Here is a 19,934-nt window from a genome sequence, read left to right as displayed (position 1 = left end):
ATAATGACTAAATAATACAAAGTGCACTTAGATGTCAGCTCCTTATTCCCAATTTGGTAACACTAAAATTTGTATTTTATATGAGGGGTATGAGTTCACAAAGGGCAAGGATCCTATCTTCTATTTCTTCTGTGGTCTTCATCCATACCCTGGCATCTAGCATAATGTTTGTCACCTTGAAGCTCTTCATTGAGATTCATCTGCAAAACTTATAAATTAAAACTTCTTCACTACAGTTCAGTACGATTACACACTTATCCTGTAACACTGAGGCCAAATCATATTAATATTTACAATTATATATTATAAATGTCAAATTCTAATGTTTCTCCTTCTATTTATTAGTTTAGTTGGTTCAAAATGAAGACTTTTAAAAATGTTTTTATAAGCTTCTCATGAGTGAGAACAATGTATACTTAACATCTCTCTCTGATAGGCCAGAGTCAACCTAGTACCATTTGCCAAATAACCTTTTAGAAATGAAGGGAGCTGGCAATAATATTTAGTTACAACTCAAGACTTAAGCTCCTGTTCCCCGATATCCAAGCCCAGCCCAAATAATCAGATACAGCTAGCTAATAGTACCCACTGTGGCAAGTGCTATGCACAAAGTGCTATGAACATAAATGTGTGAGGCAAAGAAATTCTTTATTGCCACAGGAAGCAAGTGCACTCATCCCACCTCACCAACAGCTGTAAGAGTCACAAAAATGCAGACTTCACACAATAAAGTATAACACAGTCTTGGGGAGAAATGGTCCCTTGGACTATATTGGCTGTAATACTGAGGTAACCAATTGCCCTTGTTCAGTGAAAATACCTCTAACACAATGGGGAAAAAAAAAAAAAAACTAGTTATAACATCCAATTCATATATACAATTCAAATAAAAATATATATTATTTGCTTTAATGTATAGCAAGTTTAATACATTAGTGTTTACAAAATAAAAACTTTTCTACTGAAATTTTGTGCTTCCTCATCACTAAGCTTGAAAGAGCAGAAAAGTATGATTAAGGAATCCTACTTGTGGATTTAAAGATGCAGTTTGTGAGTTCATGGAAGATGGATAAGTACTAGTTGGAATATTATTGCATCTTTAAAAACTGTTGCTTATTAAAATCTATAAACTTGAACTGTAAGACGCAATTAAAAAAAAAAAACCACAAAATTTCTCAAAATAGATTAGAATACAGGAAACGTTTCATGAAACTACTGAGATACTAACCAGTGCTATGGCTAATATTAAAAACTGAACATTCTATTTAAATTGTACTCATACTAGTTCTACACACAGTGAACAATACAACCACAATAATCAACCTCAAGCTAGCAACAAAGTTGCAAGGTTCATAAAAAGCTTCTTCAGTGGGCAAAATACTAGGGTACATTTAAAACATTTAGGAAGGGGAAAAAGCCTTTTAATAGTATAAAAGTTGTTTACTGGTGTTTTCTACCATAAAGCTCTTCTACAAATCAAAATGAAAAAGCAATTATATATGTGACAGTGATCAGAGACTACAGTGCAGACATTTCATCTAACATTTGGCTGACAAATTTTAGTATAACAGATTATGACAATATTTATTTATTCCACAGTTATGATCTAAGGCAGAACTAACAACAGAAAGACACATACTCCATGTCCATATACTCTTCTCAGCAATATCTGGGTTCAGATGAATCTGTAGGAAGTAGGTAAACTGTCAAATATCTTCTCTTCAATCAGCAGAAAAAAATGGATACTGGCAGATGCTGGATTTTCTTTTCTTTTTTTTTATACCCACTATGGATTCCAATGTGAAATTCTTACAAGTATGCCAATACATTATTAACATTTAATAGTGTGTATGAACACACATACAGTCTACTAATTAAATAGGGGAAATTAAAAATATACTTTCAAGTTAAAATAAACCTTACAAAAAACTGCATTCAAAAATCTGAAAGGTGTACAAAAATGAAATTGTAAAATAAATAATAAAGCTGTCAACTGAACTTCCATAGAAATATGCCTGCAAATATGGATCAGTGACTCCACATTTGTGATGATTGGGTGGGAAGACTTTCTCCAGCGAGAGCCACCTAATGTGACTCCTATACATGAAGAATTTCTGAATATAAAATCTAACAATCTATTACAGCCTTTGTTGTCACCATCTTTATCACATTTAGGGTTAATGTACTACATCTTAATCTATTTAACATATTCTGATATACCAATGTTTAAATCAAGGATTTTACACTTTAGTCCACTTGTTTCAAGTTCTGTCCAAGGAATAGCTTCCTATTATTTGTTACATCTTAAATAGCTAGTATATAATTCAATCTGGGTCAACTAGGTAAGAGATAGTTTCTACTCTATTGTTCATCTTTTTAACCTTTAATTAATTGTGTAAATGTGCACTCATTGAAACAGCAAAAATATTACTGGATAAATGCTATACATTTCCTGGTAAACAAAGTCAGTTTTATCAAATATTAAATACACAATATTTTCCTTGGCTTAAATTGAGAATTTGCTTTTCATTTTTCTATAGTCATTGCAACCTTGCCAATAACTGTATTACTTAAGCTTTCTTTTTTATGACTGCAAAGATTCTAAACTCTGATAATAATATTTATGCTAAATACACTTAAAGTAGACAACAAAATTTCAAGTAAAATAAACTGTATCCACATCTATTAGACCAAACGGGTCTCAACATCTAGATTTTACTTCTATAAATTACACAAATACATTGTACATTCTGAAATAATGAATGCTTACAATATTAACTTGTAAGCCTTTCCACATAAAATGACTTACACAGGAATGTGCATGGATCAATATTTCTGATACAAGTTGCAACTCTCTCTTGATTTTCTCTTTTGTGGCTGTTGTTTTGTCTTCTTGGTTTCCACAGACCACTGCAGGAGTCCTTTTGCTTTGGCTATGAAATCTGTTTGAGCTGAATGAGGCAACATTGGTTATTAAGGCTTATTTCTATGATGGAGCATTATCCTTACATCTGATGCCATTTCTAGAGAACAGGAGGAGAATCACAGCTATCTTGAATCTTCAGGTTCTGTTTTGATGACTTTCTTTTCCAAAGTAAAAGCTGAGTGAGGGTAGTCTTTTAAAATCCCAAGGCTCTCTGCATAAAAATGAAAACACAAAGTGTATTGATATTTCAACCTGATGGGATTACAAAGTCAAAGAGTTATACAACAATCCTATAAACTTCATGGCAAATAGCATTCATAATTATGCAATTCCATATAACATTTTGTTCATAGAGTTGTGATTAAGAACTTGGATTATGGATTTAAATTCCAACTATGCCAATTACTAGTTTTAAACAGTCCTAAGCAAGTTATAAACCTTTCTAAGCCTTTGTGTCTTCATCTATAAAATGAGAACAGTATCTACATTGTAAAGTGGCATCAGAGTTAAATCATGAATTGTACATACAACACTGAGCATACAGAACATTAGATTTTTTGAATGCTTGGTCCAACAAGATAGATACATAAAATTGATCACTTATATACAACTATCATTGGTTAGAATATTTACTATCAAAGAAGAAATGACAGAAAAACATCTTCACTGTTTAAATATGAAACTAGTTTTAAAATTTACCTTTCAGATAAAAGCTTATCTGAAATTAGGTACCTCAATTTATGAATCCACCCTCTCTATACAGAAAGGAATTTAAAATTGTACATGAGAATAATAAAAATACTAGCTACCATTTACTAAATTCTTGACAGTCTACAATTCATACAGATCATCTTATTTAATTTTCACAAGTACCCTGTAAGATAAAAAGGATTCCCATTTTACAGATGAAGCAACTGAGGGTAATTAATCTAGGGTTATTCAGTCAAGTATAATGCTAACATCTGGAGCCAAGTGTGCACTATATGTAACCCATATTATTTATACTCAATTAAAAAAGAAGGAAAAAGGCTTTTTAAGGCACCCCTCTGTTTTGTTCCAAATAAAATTCCAGCTCAACTGTATCTCTATGTAATAGAAATACAAAAAGTATATACCCCATGGTAAGACACAATATTCTTGAATATTCTATGAATATTTCCTTCATAGCGTATCTACAAAGGAATAAATATTAGTAGAAAATGTTTAGCTTTGTTTTGTTCCTAAGGGAGTTAAAAGCAAATTACTTTATCATGTTGTGAAAAACATGAGACTCATATGTTACCATTTTAGGACAATTTCTTAGCCTCTTTGACAGTCTTAAAAGCAGCTATAATCAAGTATAAAACAGTCACAGATCAGAATATTATTTAGGACTTTGACCATTTTAGCATGTGCTACTAGGAGCATAAACTGAAAACAAAAAACAAAGACTCTCTTGATAACTTTTTTCCTAGCAAATATATAACTCAAGCTATCAGGTGTAAAGTCATATTTAATTCTAATATTTGTAACACTACTTTCCCCACTGACTCGGAATACAAATTTAGAATCAATTATTTCATCTGGCCTCAGCTTCCTCACCTGTAAAATCAGTGACTTTGATTAAGTGACTTTTAACAATACTCTAACTTAAAAATTGATGATAATTAGATTCTTTCAAATGGTGATCTCTTATAATTCAACTCTAACTCGCTTTACTTGAGTACTAATATGTAAGCACTTAAGTGGGAACTGCTTATCGTCTTATGGAGTTCAGTTTACTTCTGAAATATATCATCCACAAAATATATCTGCATAAAAAATTTAGATTTTGGTACATAAGCTTTCTTAGCATGAGGGCAAATATACCATCCACCAATTTCATATTATGTTACTACCAAAAAAGAACCAACTAAACCCAAATCAGCCATTTATTATTCAAACTTTCATATAAAAGATACCAATCAGCTGGGTGCAGTGGTGCATGCTTGTAACCCCAGTGGTTTGGTAGGCTGAGGCAGGAGGATAGCAAGTTCAAAGCCAGCCTCAGCAATTTAGAAGGCCTTAAGTAACTTAGCAACATCCTGTCTCAAAAAATAAAAAAATTTAAAACAGACTATTCATGTTAATAGCCAATCAAAAATAACCTCAATCTTCTTGAGTTTTCCCTCTCATTCTTTGAAATACTATATTCTCAAAAACAACTAGCGAAAACTATAGAACCTATTATTTCAAAGGGGAGAAAAACCAAACACTAACATTTTTCGTGGGGAGGGAAGAGGGACAGTTGTGGAGTAGAAAAACAGAATTTAAAGATGCTTTGTTCAAGTTTTATTACTCTCTGACCATATAACACATACTCACCTGATGAGTGGGACTTTGCCTCACTGGAGTAAAGTCTACTCAGCTCCCCATCCACCACAAAATGATGGGGCTGTCTGTTCTGTAAATTAGGCATTCGGAGATTTAAAGGTCTCTCTCCTAATGAAAATAAATAAATAAATATAGATATTTTAAAAAGGTCATTTTTCCTAAAAACAAGTTTTTACAAATTGCCTGAATACTCCATAGGAAAAGATAGATCTGTCAACAGGCACTGAAGAATGTAAAAATTTGTGGAACAAGTTTTTAAATAATAATTTAAGAGGAAAAAGGCAAGTCATTTCAAGCTAGCCCCAAGGTATACATAATTCTAGGAGGGCATTTTTAAGAGCTAACATGGAACCAAACAAAAGACTGAGAATTCCAATACACATTTCAGCTTTGGTATATAGTGTATCACCTCTGTAAAGCATTTTTTATTAGTGCAACTATTTTACCAAGGCATGTCATTAATCACATAATAACACATATTAGAGACAGAGATGGCTTCAAGCCAATTACAAATTAAAATTAAAAAACTCAGCAAAATACATAAAAAAATGTAATTAGTACAGATACAGTTAGACAAAAAAAACTTTATACAATGAATCATATTATCTGTCATAAACCTAAATCCATCACATTAGCAAACTGCTACCCCACACTAAACTATCCTGGTATCACAAATTAGAGTCATAAAATCTTTTGTAATTGTCTTTGCTTGTTAACTGTTCAGAATGATTAGAGAAGTTAAATAAGACCACATATAAAAAGTTTCTGACATATTTTAAGAAGGAAGAACTTTTTTATCCTCCAGTATTCTGAACTGCTAACAGAGGTACTATGTAATTCCACTGGTGGAAAATGCTTGTTAAGATGGTATTCTTACTTGGAAATAAGTCTTATTTTTTGACAACAGTGATCACTCTCTGGAGAGGTATAAAAATAATATATAAATGATAATATTATAAAATTATTATTTTCTTCAAATACTTATTACTATTTGAAATTGGAAGATGTACATATATACTGTACATCTCCCTCCGCTAGAGTGTAAGCTCCAAGTGAATAGGGAATTGTTTCAATCACTGTTGTATCCTCAGTGCCTAGAAGCATGCCTAGCATGTACAAAATGCTTAAAAAACAAAAATCTGTTGAATGAGTGAATAACAATGATTTGGCATTTTCTTCATGTGAAGACATGAAAAAAATAATATTCAGTCAGAATGGTAAAAATATTCATGAATCACCCAGTTTTCTAAACTTGAGTTAGATTTTTTCACAGTGCTTCAAATGCAACTACCATATTCTCTTAAGACACAAACGTTATAAATTTCTGACAAATCTGGTTCTAAAAAACATGAGTTTTGATCTTTTTAAAGAAGGTAAGGGCTAATGGTACAGCTCAGTGGTATAATGCTTGCTTAGCATGCAAAAAGACATGGGTTTGATTCCCAGCACTGCAAGAAAAGAAAAACAAACAAACAAGAGACACACACAGAGAAACACCTCTGATGGAGTTCATTTCTTTGGGGAAAATGATCTGCACACTATTCATACATAACTTCCTTAACTATCCTTTACAAAATATACACCAATTGTATGTACCAAGTATGGTATAGGAATGATAAAATTTTTAAAAATTATGAATTAAAATCTGCAGGATAAATTCTTTTTTTAAAAAAAGACAATTTAAAAATTAATACTCAGAATCTATAAAACAATCTCTATACAGTATCAACACTTAAAAATCAGCAATTTGTTTTCAGTTTCTCTTTGAAGTATGCATAGTAGGGCTCTAAAGGCAAAGGACATTCTAAAGATGTACCTTGTCCATCTGAGTTATCAGAAGGCAAGCCATTAGGGCTGTGCTCTTCTGAGCTCTGCCGGTAAAGCCCTGTAGACAGTCTTCTCTCAGGATGCTGCAGTCTCTCATAGCCAGCTTGGGCACAGAGGAGTTCCATCTGCTTTGCCATCACCTTTTCAGGCTGCTAGTAAGTACAGCAAAAAATAAAATCAGCAACTAAAACATTCTACATTTTTTAATGGTTTAAAGATATCTATTTCAGACTCTAGCAAATATATTTAGTATTCATTAAAATTAGTTCACTCTTTACATGGTACACTTGGTTCCATAAATATGAATAAATGTCTACATCATGTGACAACATAAAATGCTGGATTTTATATACAAGTAAACAGTGTTCTTCTCAATCACATAAAGAGAATTCCATTCCAGTACAAAAGCAACATAACCTAGCTTTATTTTTCCAAGGTGTAGCAAGTTCTTTGAAGAACTTTTTAAACAAGGAACCTAAGAGCAACAGCAACATCTGCTATCAGCTGCTTCTAACACACAGGGTGAAATCTTGGCATTTTTATTCTAGGATTTGGCACTACAAAGATTCTGATATGGCGACAGTATGTTTGGGGGAGAAAAGGTGTAAAACGGCTGTCTACAAGAACAAGACAAACACACCCACCACTAAAATTAAACAATGCAAAAAAAAAAAAAAAAAAAAAAAAGCAAAGCCAGTGAGGATCTTCACCTTCATCAGAGAATGAAACTGTAGCACTTCCCTTCCCAAGCAATCATAAAGAGACGTGTTTTGAAATATAAAATTAGAGAGCTGGGCATATAAATTTATCTCTGCCTGAGTTTTGTAAGTTCCTTCTCTATGCGCTGCTCTAAATTATTTGTATGTGACATTCAAAACAGTATCTCTATGACAGTTTCTAAAGAGGTAATGGCCCAAATGGACAGATAATGCTCATTACCATGTTAGTTACATAAGAGTGTTACATGAAAGATGCTATATAAAATGGTTATAAAAGTCATGATTCATAATATTAAAAACCAATAGGTAGAATGTATTAATTCATCAAATAAACAGGATAACCCTCATACTACTTTTCTAAATGCAAATAAATCAGACCAAAAGTAACTATAACTTCATTTCATTTAAACTTACCAATTGGTAACATTTCAGTAAGCATTTCTGAGAGGGAAAATATATTTTTCATCCTGTTACCATGAAAATTTAAAATTTGGCAGTACTAAATTTGACTAAAAACAAGTCACTAGGGAGGAGCTCAAAAGGTTATAACTTACAGTGCTTTCTAAAAGATGTTTGAAGGATTCACTTTTTAAATGTTCGTTTCAGTCAACATACATAAATAATAGCAAAAGCACATGACACTACATAGTAATGTTTCTTCAGTATATATGAATTTAAGTGGGTTAAAACAATAATTACAATACTGATTACTAATATTTTTTGAGAACTAATGCTATTTTATTTCTGAGTTATATTATATGGAGCCATAATCAATATGGCTGTAAATTTCTTCTTTTGAGTTTTCTTGAGTAGGGACTCTAACTTCCCACAAACCACAAAGAATAAATAAGTAGTCCCACATCAGATTATGTTAACGAACCAAATCAAATTGTTATTGCTATCTTGTGGCTACAACTGTGACTCAAATGACATTTTAAAAACAACCAGAAATAAATTCTGAAACTAGTAGAAGCAGTCATTTAATTTTTAACTTATAGATATTATTATGATAGAATAACTGGTAGTTCATTTACCTGCGAACTAAGAGCTGTGAGTTCTTCATTCTTGGTTCTAGCCTGCTGAAAGAGTGTTTGCATAGAATCCTGGAAATCTGGAAACCCATCCTGTGGGTAAAGAATATATTCTTTATATTCAGGTTTGTAAAAAACAAAATAACTGTTATATCAAAAGTTCAGATAATAAAGCAAAGGAAGCCACCTTAAACCCAATATAATTATAGTTAAGGTTTTAATGTACAGTATTTCATTTTTAGTTTTTTATGGTACAGATACTTTATTTTCTACAACTGTAACCAGTAAAAAAAAAATAAATGAAAAAGATGAAGAATGTAATCATTGCTACTTTTTCCATCAGCAAACTTTAATAAATCATTATAATGGTTACATAAAATTTAAACTAGTTGTTCAATTAACTACTAACCTCATATTGGACATTTTGGATTCTTTTCCTAATTTCTAGTAATAAAAACACTGCAAAATTTAAGAAAATAGCATCTTCTAGTTGAGATTAGTCATTATAAAAAGTTCTGAGAAGTAGACTTACTGCAAAAGGATGTTGTTTTTATGTCTTCTTACAAACTATGCCAAAAAGGCCTTTAACTAGGTTATAATATAGGCAGTATATGACATTTTCTTTGTCAGCACTGGGTACTGTTGGATTTTAAAAAAACTGCAACTTTATCTTTACTTTTATTTTGATACTCAAAAAATTTGTATTTTATATACTACAGGTATCTGAACTTTTTATTTTGTGATTTCTTCTAATGCTATAAAATTCTGAAAGGAAGGTATTCTGCTTTGTACTTGAATCTACTCTAGCTTTTATAAAGCAATTTTTGTTTCTTTTAATTTTTTTTTTTTTAGTTGTCAATGGACCTTTATTTTATTTATTTATATGTAGTGCTGAGAATTGAATCCAGTGCCTCACACATGCCAGGTAAGCACTCTACCACTGAGCCATAACCCCAGCCCTGGTTTTTGCTTATTTGTTTCTTAAATATAACTCTCCAATCTATCTGAAATTTATCTGTTAATAAGTAATGTAGTAAATATCCAAACTAAGAAAAAAAATTTGTTTTAAGTACTATCCAATAAGCCCAACATAAATTTACCAAGAATTTTTCCATGTTGCTTTGTGATTTCTCCTTTATCATAGCCTGGGACAGGTAATGGGCCTTTGGAACTGCACTTGTTTTCCAGTTCCACCACTTTGGAGCTATGTGACTTTGCATGGGCAATGTACCATCCTGAACGCCAGTGTTTCTTATTAAAAAATGAGAACAATAGAACCTACCAGAGTTGTTGGGAGGATCAAATGAAATAAATAGGGCCTATTTGTAGGAACTCTATTCCTGGACAACACTTCAACTTAAATTGCTTGATACTTGACAAGTATTTGTAATCCGCCTACTACTTTCAAGTTTCTTTTAGTTTCCTATTTACTGCTCCACATGAACTTTAAAAATGACAAAACATCATGATGGTGTTAGTAACTTTAAGGAAAGCTACTGAAGGATTCCTCACAGAAACTGTCATTAACTCCAAAACATGCATTTTTCCTGTTATTTGATAAACTATATATTTATAACTGAGGGTAAATCACTAAAAAAAAAAAATCAAAGTTCTTACAATAACATAGCAGAAAAATATGTAAAAAGGCAATAACAACAAAGTACTCTCCATTATTTGAGATACAAGATAGTGGTTCAAAAAATTCTTTCCATCAGGGTCTTTTCAAAACATTTTTTCTCCACTGCAGAGTCCTGTTTTCAAATATTTCATCTACCAAAATTTATCTCCTAAATAACAACTAATTTGCTGTTTTTTAATTCAGAAACATGAAATAATATAATCAAGACGAAAGCAAATACATTTACCATCCTGAGATAGCCTTATAACCTTCATGGTGGTTTTATTTATAATCATTACCGTTAAAATACTGAGAACAGTCAGCTTTCTAGGTCCCTACGCTGATAATAGGAATGTATAGAACATTATCATTAGGTGAGGTAGAATGAACTTTATTTAAATGTATATAGTTTAGGTTAAAGGAAAAATATACTTTTTCTTATCTATTCTATTTTCTTCTAGGAATTTATTCCTAAAAATCCAACTTACTCTTTGGCAAACCTTCATTTAAATTTGAAAGTTCAATGAGATAAGTTGGTAGAAGACTTGGAAGATCAACAACAATAAGAGCAATTATCACTTTACTACCTTTATGAAACAATAGCAATTACAGGCATTTCTCTTATGTTTGTTTTCTGTTGTTACTGTTGCTGTTTTATAAGAGTTGGTTTTAAATCTATGACTTATGCTGAATTTGAAACCCAATTCTACTACTTATTCCTCAGATATAGGGCAGACTATTTCACCTACTTGTTTTTTCATCTATAGACAATAATACCTAACAAAAAGTACATGAAAAATACTTGGCACAATGCATGGCACATAGGTATTACCTAATAAATGCTTGTTATTGATATTTAACTAAGATTATCCAAAAAGTCACCAGATTCAGTCAAAGAAGACAGCATGTTATAGTGATGTACTATATCTCTATCATACAGAGAGAACAGGATAAATTTTAGGGATATTTACATAGTATGGACATTTTAGAATGAATATGAACTAGGTATTTAATACTAAAAAAGAATTAAATAAAATAAATTAAATAAAATAAATTAAATAAAATAAAGAGAATATTGAGCATATTGGTGGGGGACTTACCTTAAAAAAAAAAAAAAAAAGCACTCTGGAAATCTAGAAACATGCTTATTCACTTAACAAAAATGTCACCTAACTGGTTCACACACTGCTCACATGGTGTACAATGGTAAACAAAAGAGATATGCCTTCTGCTTCCTTAACAAACACAGTCTTGAGAGGGAAACAGACAGAGATCCGGGGCCCAGCTGAGGCACTGTGGCAGAGTAGGCTCCCTAGAGGGCATGAGGTCAAGGTTGAGACTTGAAGGAAGAGAATTTTCTAGTAAAAGAGAGCAGATTAGAGACAAAACAAACCAGATACACTCCAGAAGATGGAATCTATTTAATACAGTTAAATCAGAGATTTTACTGAGAAAGAGGGAGTAAAAAAAGAAGTTGGAAATGCAGGGCCAGATTTGGTGAGGTCTTTTAAGCTACATTAAGACTTTTAGGAGCTGGAGTTGTAGCTCAGTGGTAGAGCGCCTGCCTCACACACATGAAGCACTGGGTTCCACCCTCAGCACCATGTAAAAATAAATTTTAAAAATACATATATTTAAAAAGAGAATTTTAGGTTTTATCTAAATGCAAGGTAAGTGGTTAAACGTCTTAGAGAAAAGACTGCAAAATGTGCATTTAAGAAAGGTCAACTGATGTGATGGTGTCAAAGATGGTGGTAGGGAGATTAGTTTTAGAGGGTGGTGATAAAGATGGAGAACAGCAGCCTAGTCCTGGACAGTAGCAGATGTAGCAAAGAAATCAGTTCCTGAGATTAGGCAACTGGGAGTCTGGTAGTAACATTTGCTACCATATGAAACTCTGGCCCAGAAGGTCTGGGGTGAGGCCAAAAAAAAATCAACTAATTCATTTGGGGACATGTTAAATCTAAAGGCTGGTGAGACTTCTGTATATATAAGACAGCTAAATAAGTGTAGTGAATTAGGAGCTTGGGGCAAAGTCAGGGTTGGAAACCCAAATCAGATAGTCACTAGAAAATCAGCAGTCTGAGCAGAGTGTACCCAACCAGAAATCCCCAGATGCTCCCATATCTCAATACTATCTTTGAAGAAGCTTGCAAAAGGAGAAAGGAGTTGGCTGGTCTTCTCATGTGAGGAACCAGATGTGTGATCTCAGGAAAGAAAATCAACCTCATTTTTCATGTGGTCCCAATTTTTAAATGGAACTTATACCACATACTGCCCAGGAGCGATTTGTGATGATTTGATTCAACACAGCAGCACAAATGGCAAATTGTGCTATATAAATATATGGTGTCACCATTGTCAGGATTATTCAGCTGTGAGAATACTGAAAAGTTGGAAAGAGGGAACGCCAAACTCTGCATGTGAAAGTTTTTGAAAAATGTGTACTGCTCAATCATTAATAAAGAGAAATAACACCTCACAATGAGTCATTAATAACAATATCCAAGTAACCAATAATATTTGTACCAAGTACATTAATTAGATGATTTTCTTCTCTAGTCTTCATCGTGGATGGGAAAACTAGGACTGAGTAGCTATCACTGCATGAGATGTAAAATAGGTTTAAGCTATTCAAAATATGTGACTTAGAAATAAAAGTGAGAACATTCCCAAGAAACTGGTCTCTTTCATATTATGTTCAGTGCAGGACTTTAGTTTGAAGCCTCTTAAGCATTTTTCCTCAGGCACCAGCTGTACCATGCTATGAGCAATTTATCTCCATGTCATATTCTTGGCTGCTGCCATTAATCACAGTGTTCCCTTCCTGATGGGACTTTAGGTCTGAGACTGAGAAAATAAAAGATATAGAATGGAAGGCTGTTTGTGACCTAATTAATTGAATACCATTAGTCTTTACCTCCACTATCCTCATCTTTTCCACCAAACACCAGCAAGTTGCTTTAAAGTCACTGCTTAACTATCTTTAAATGACTTGTTACAGCAGATGTTCTCAATGCCACATGTGCATTTTCCTTTTTTCTACTCACACTTTCTGTATGAATAGCAGATTGTAAAGCTTCTGTTTTTCTGATCCAGAGAGGAAGAATCTTCATCAAATCAGAAGAGTTTTTTTTTTTTTTTTTTTCCCAACAAGCTTAGTAACAGCGTAGGTGGATATTCTGACCCTCTTCCCTCCTGCTTCTCACAGCCCCACCCCCGCCCTGCTGGAACCTGCTAGCAGATGTTTCCTCTAAGTCTTTCTTCAAACTCCAGTTCTTTGACTTTCTTGGTTCTATCAACAAATTTCATTTCTATCATCTGGCTATCTCTAACTGCTTTGCTCCCCTAACCCCATGGAGTCAAAAAAGCTGTCACCTCCCACCTCTGCCTCATTTCTAGCAATTCCAATAAATGAAGAAAACTTATAGATGAGATATGAACCAAGTATTAGTTCATTTAGTCAGCTGCTATCACCAGTCTTGAGTGGCTGTACATACCATTCATCCCTTCTAAGATGCTCCTTGAAACACCGAAGATAATGAGTTTATTCATGGATCTCATTAATGGAAAAAAAAAGACAACAACTAAATCTATTTTTAACTAAAATTTTTAAAAATTTAGAATAAAACACCATGGTCTCTGGCTCTTGATTTTTCATTCCTTTAACTTGTTGTCAAGCCGTCTTAAAAATGTTCTCACAGGTAGTGTATAAACAAATTGGACTAATGTTTCTTGATTTACTGTATCTTCCTAACACAGCTTTTACTCATTCTAAATAATGAGCAAATCACATATCTTACATATAATACATTTTGTCATTTACATTGTTAAAATTTTCTATTCAAAACTTACAGTTGTTTACCACAAAAGCTTCTCTGGATTAGAAAATAATAACTGCCACTCCTCTTCTTCTTCAGAAACCACCAGTCCTATGTATACTTTGCCCTTCATACCCTATGAGTAGGACAAGTCTAAACCCAACAGTGTTTTTGCATTCCTGAGGTACTTTGTGAATACTCATTATTACCCAGAAAGGTGATTTTTCCTTGAAGTTGGGAAGGGAAACAAAGATGGGAAACCCTAGCTCTGCCACTGGATAGCAAAGTAACAATTTGGGAAAGTTACTGGGCCTTTCTAGGTCAACCCTAGTTGTAAAATGAAAATCATAGAGCTTTTACAGAGAATAGACAAGAAGGTTTTTGACAATGAATTTCAATGCCTAGCACAGACTGGTACATAACAGTGAATAAAAAAGTAATTATTTTTAAAACTGCCCCACAGCTAGATCTGGAGTCCCTGATGAAAAAGAATAAGAATACACATACTTTGTTTTCAGCTTGGCTTAAAGTGGATTCACACAAGCTGCTCATCTATTCTGGGCAGATTATTCCCAAGCCTTACTTACTAACACACAAGGATGAAAAGGTACTTTCCCTAGAGGTTCCCTACAAGTTGTATTTTATTTCCCTAAGCCCTACCCAAGTTGGCAGGCTCTCTCTTTTTTTCTCTGTGGCTATCTCATTTACTATAGGAATTAAGGATATAAAGTTCAAAATCTCTATTTTTTTTAAATGTCTAAAATACCCTATAGGGAGGATTTAAGGACAACAGGTTATTCTTAGTACTTCTGTACAATGTATACTACTTATATTAAAAAGACAAAATCAAACAATAGCTAACTATCCTTAAAGGTGAAAAACATACTACATAAGTGCTTTCCAGGAAGAAAAATCAGACAAGTATTTTAAAGCTTCATTGCCCCCAACTCTTCAAGTACAGACCAGGGAAATATAGCATTTACCAACAAGGAAAGATCATACTGCTTGAACAATGCATTATTTTTATTAGTGTACTCTAATATACTGATAATGGCAAGCAAGAAAATGTTTCTTTTTCCCTTATATATTATTTTGATGTCATTTCTATCTTATCTACTGAACATTACATTTCTTTTTGTTTACTATAAAAATTATCTTTTTAGGAAGGAAAAAAATGAGCAACTTGGCATGTATTCTTACTGGTTGTTGACAGATTAGAGAAGAAATTGTTTCAGTTTGGACCTAATAATTAGGAATCAATCATAAGCTTATCTTTATATTACTTTCTTTAAAAAATAATAAGCTGAGAATCAAACAAGAAACATTAAATGAAATAAGAGTAAAAGTATGTTTGAAGAGCTCTAAAATCTTTCTAGTTTTATTTTTGTGGTTCCCTGTGTCGATCACATATCTAAATAAACTATTCTACTTATTGTTCTCTAAACATACATAGTATTTTCTTACCTCTGTATCTTTGTCCAATGTAACATAAGTCTACCTTTGTTGTTAACACTACCCCAAACTCCCACTGGTATCCCTAACTTCTTAAATTTTCCCTCCCTTTAAAACCCAGTTCAAATTCCTCCCCAGTAAAACCCCTACCCAAACCCCTTCTCCTGCCAGAAAGTTTCCTTCTCCCCAGTAGTCACACGGAAGACAGACATAAATAAAGCACTAACACTCAGTGAGAAGTCGTAAGAATGGAAACCTTTGAACAGTGGATACTAGCTAGCTACCTCAATATCAGCTACCAAAATCAAATGATCAACTCCAGTACCTAAAACTCTTAGAGGACAACACAATAAAATTTAGATAAGGGTTTAAACCGAGACTACATTTTGTAGAAGATTACACTATACACATCACACACACACACACACGCACACACACATACACTTTAAAGAGATCAAAACAAAATTAAAAACAAACCAACGACAAAAACTGAACCAGTGTCCTAAATTCAAAGCTAAAGTCTTTATTTCTTGGAAACAAAACCAAGAGTGCAGTGTTTATAAAAATATGCGAGAAGTGACTGATAAGTCACTTGTCTTATTTAGGAAGGGTTGAAATTATTATTCACAGAAAAAGGAAACACTTTTATTTAAATAATGAATCCAAAACTGTTCAAGTGGCTTTGTGAACTCTAGTAAAACAACAAACTAACCATATGTAACTATAATTGAAAGCTCTCTAATGGAATGTTTCAAAGAAATAGAAGGCTCACATCTAATGCTATAACCTAACATTCTCTGCTTCTAATAAGAAATTCAAAACACTCCAACTAGATATAAGAAATCATTTGCTTAAATTTCAGATCAGGGGCACTGAGAGAATAAGACTAAATACAGTCAAATTTTTTAAAAAAAGTAGCTCAAACCATCCATGACCACAAATTTCAGTGTTTAATAGTGATCTCTACAGTTAGATAAAAAAGGAAAAGTGGGGCGTTAAGTGTGAGAGCAGCCTGAATAATGATCTCATTGAAGACCAATACTGAAAAATTGATGTGGATATATTTCTGGTCTAGCAGATGATTATTCTTCCTGGCCACTAGGAAGGATTAATATCTCCTTCCTTTAAACCCTCTAATGGCACAGACCTTAGCAGCATCAAGTTCACTATGTTCACCTTCCTTCTCTGACAGCAGCAATAAGTCATTAACTGCTAAGTGCACAGAGAACTCCCTTAGATCTTATCCCAGGTGCAATAGGACAGAAGTGTTTCACTGGTTAGAATATCTTTCAATGTAGTTTTTTGGACAATTTCAACAAATTTTCCAACTGGTATCTGAGACTAACTCATCTTAAACATTATTCTACAGCTAACAGCAAAGTAGATGACAAGTATGAGAACAATTTTTTAAAGATGTGCCTTTTGGGGAACAAAATGCTTCCCTTCTTTGTGAACTATTGCTTTAGGACAGTTTTTAGAAGTTGAATGTGCTTATCCACACCTATACATTATTTCACCCAATAGATTTTTATTAACTGAAAGGCATTGTTACAAACTCAGTATACATGGTGGACACACAGATAAGAGCCCTGTTCTCATCTAATGGTACAGATGATATTAAATACAAATATGTAACAGTTCCACCGAACAGTAGTAAGTGCTCTGAAAGTCAACAAAAACCCTCATAATAGACTGAGTATGATTTTTGCAGTGAGGAAGCCCTTTCAGAAAGGGAGGCAGAGAAGTCAGCAGAAACTCAGACACAATCTACAGCTACTTAGAGACAATAACAAGGCACAGGAACAAAGGAGAGTACGGAGACACAAACACATATGGCACATTCCAGGAACAGAACAGTGATCAGTATAGCTAGACTACAAAGAGAATAGGGAAGTATAGAAGCAAACAAGGTAAGAAAAGCAAGCTGGGGTCAGATCATATAAAATCTTAGACACCTCCAAAAAGTTTAGATTTTATTCTAGGTACAGGAGAAAACCACTGGCAAGATTTAAGCAAGAGAGAAATGCATGTTTTTACAGGAAAATTCTGGCTTTGGTATAAATAAAGGATCATTGCCATTCAAATAGATAGTAAGTATTGGGTTTTGATGGAAATTTAGGGCAGTCAAGCATAACTCACTTGCTTTTACTTGAAATTAAGTAATAGGATGGTGAAGAGAGTGCCAAACCCCAAGAGAAAAAGGAAGGAGTCATCTGACTTCAAATTTCCATCCTGCTGTAGACTAGATTTTCAGAACAATAGTTCTGAAACCATTTTATACTTCTGAGAGCCCTACATAGAAAACACATTCTTGTTGCTCAACTCCTACCTTACCACCTGCAAGTCTAAAATAAGAAGTTTCAACCATGGTCCTCTACAAAAGGCTTCAGTTACACTAAAGTCTCTATAATTTGCAACTACTGAATTATTTCCCTCAGATAGTTAATATAAAAGAACTAAAAGCTCCTCTGAATGCATTTGATGAGTAATGATGTAACTGTTTAACTCACAAAGTTTTAAATCTGTAAGAAACACAAATTTGCAATCCCTGATAAACTGAATGGACATCGATGTAATCAAAATAGTTTCCTTTTAAGAATCTGTTTGGTTTGCTGGTTCAAATTACTATATATACTTCAGAGAACAAAATTCTATATTGTTTTTCAATGCATTTTTCACTAGTTTTGGGGGCCATCTTTTTTTTTTTTTTTTGTCTGAACTAGTAAAACTCTTTTAAATCACCTTAAAACAAAAGTAAACATTAATAGTATTTGAAAATATTATATGTAACCATACCTCTACTTTAATTCTCTTTGGGGATAATTCATCTCTTTCACCACATTTTGACCTAAGGGGAAAGGGAGAGGAGAGAAGAACTTCAGAAGGTAAGAAATTTTATTCCTAGGGCATCTTAGTCTAGAACCTTCTCCCAAAATACATAATCTTAAAACCCCAACATAAGAAATGGCATACTCATATCAAATATTAAAATAATAAAATGAATTTTTTCATCATTTTCAAATTAATATTAGGGAAATACACAGACACCATTATTATTAATTTTATATTTCAAGTGTAGAATGTAAACACATACACAGAACAGGCACTCAATATTTCATAATGATTATATACCAAGAAATTTAAAAACTGCAGATATCCCTTTATGATTCAGTACAAATAATTTTTTTAAAATGACCATGTAATATGAATGCTTAAGGTTATATGAAATTAAAATGCACTTTTGTTTATCTACTGACACTACAAATGTACTTACTCTTGACTTAGAAATAGCTTTGCTGGGAATCTATCCCAGAGGCAGAAACACACATATGAAATGGCACTTCATCAATTCTAAGACACAATTATTTCCTATACCACCCTGAAATATTCTTGCCAATTAAACTATGACTAGTCAGCAACTATTAATACCTTAATATAAAAGATATGAAAATGTGGAAAAATATATCTCATAATCAACAAAATGATATGTATGATGTCATTTATTATGTTATTATTTCTAATAATAGAAGACTAAAAACAACTCATGTGTCCATCAGTAGGGCACTGGACCAAATAAATGGTACATTCACACAATGCCTATAGCTATAAAAAATAAGGAAAAAAAATACATATATATGTAGTACAGATCGATCTCTAGGGAATGTTTAAATAAAAATCAAAAACAACATAGATACGTGCTTTTATTTTTTGGAAAAAAAAGATGAAAAGATAGCATTACTTGTATTTGTTTGTAAATGCATAAACAAACACTGGAACAATGATAATAAAACTATTAAAAACTCATAGATTGGGGAAGTGTAGAATAGAGTAAAAGAGGAAGGAATGAAAGTTCAACTTTTATACTACCTTTTTATAGTTTGGGCTTCTAAATTACATTAAAGTATTAATATATTTAAAAGAAATTAACTTAAAAAAATACAAATGTAAACACTGGAAGAAACAGCTACAATTATTGAAGGCAGTTGCTTCTATGGTGTGAAATGGGAAGGTGGTAGAGGACAGGAACTGCTGTTTTCATGATAAACCTTGTGTACTATATGACTTCTTACATCATATACATGCATTATTTTGATTAAAGAAAATCACCTAAATGAAATACTCAGAAAGTTTTGTATAATGCAGTACTGAAATGAAAAAAAAAAAATCACAAAATCAATTTTGATTATC

At 32.7% G+C, this 19,934-nt stretch overlaps 1 protein-coding gene across 5 annotated transcripts in view; it reads right to left on the bottom strand.

Moving 5' to 3' along the window:
• Positions 1-876: 876 nt before the first annotated feature.
• Positions 877-19,934, bottom strand: part of NAB1 (NGFI-A binding protein 1) — a 41,313-nt gene continuing 22,255 nt past the window's right edge. For 3 of the 5 annotated variants that reach the window (XM_079135110.1, XM_079135109.1, XM_079135108.1), the window contains 5 exons: positions 18,543-18,594; positions 8,859-8,948; positions 7,095-7,257; positions 5,270-5,386; positions 877-3,137 (listed from right to left, as the gene is read on the bottom strand). In XM_079135110.1, coding sequence (XP_078991236.1) covers positions 3,049-3,137; positions 5,270-5,386; positions 7,095-7,257; positions 8,859-8,948; positions 18,543-18,594 — 511 coding nt within the window. In that variant the 3' untranslated portion in view covers positions 877-3,048. The remainder of the gene's footprint in view (positions 3,138-5,269; positions 5,387-7,094; positions 7,258-8,858; positions 8,949-18,542; positions 18,595-19,934) is intronic. The other 2 variants (XM_079135111.1, XM_079135112.1) reach the window with 2 other exon arrangements.

The sequence above is a fragment of the Sciurus vulgaris genome, assembly GCF_902686455.1.
Source record: "Sciurus vulgaris genome assembly, chromosome: 3".
In the NCBI taxonomy this organism is placed as follows: Eukaryota; Metazoa; Chordata; class Mammalia; order Rodentia; family Sciuridae; genus Sciurus; species Sciurus vulgaris.
The sequence above is the reverse complement of the archived record's forward strand: the minus strand, read 5'-3'. Positions and strand labels throughout refer to the sequence as shown.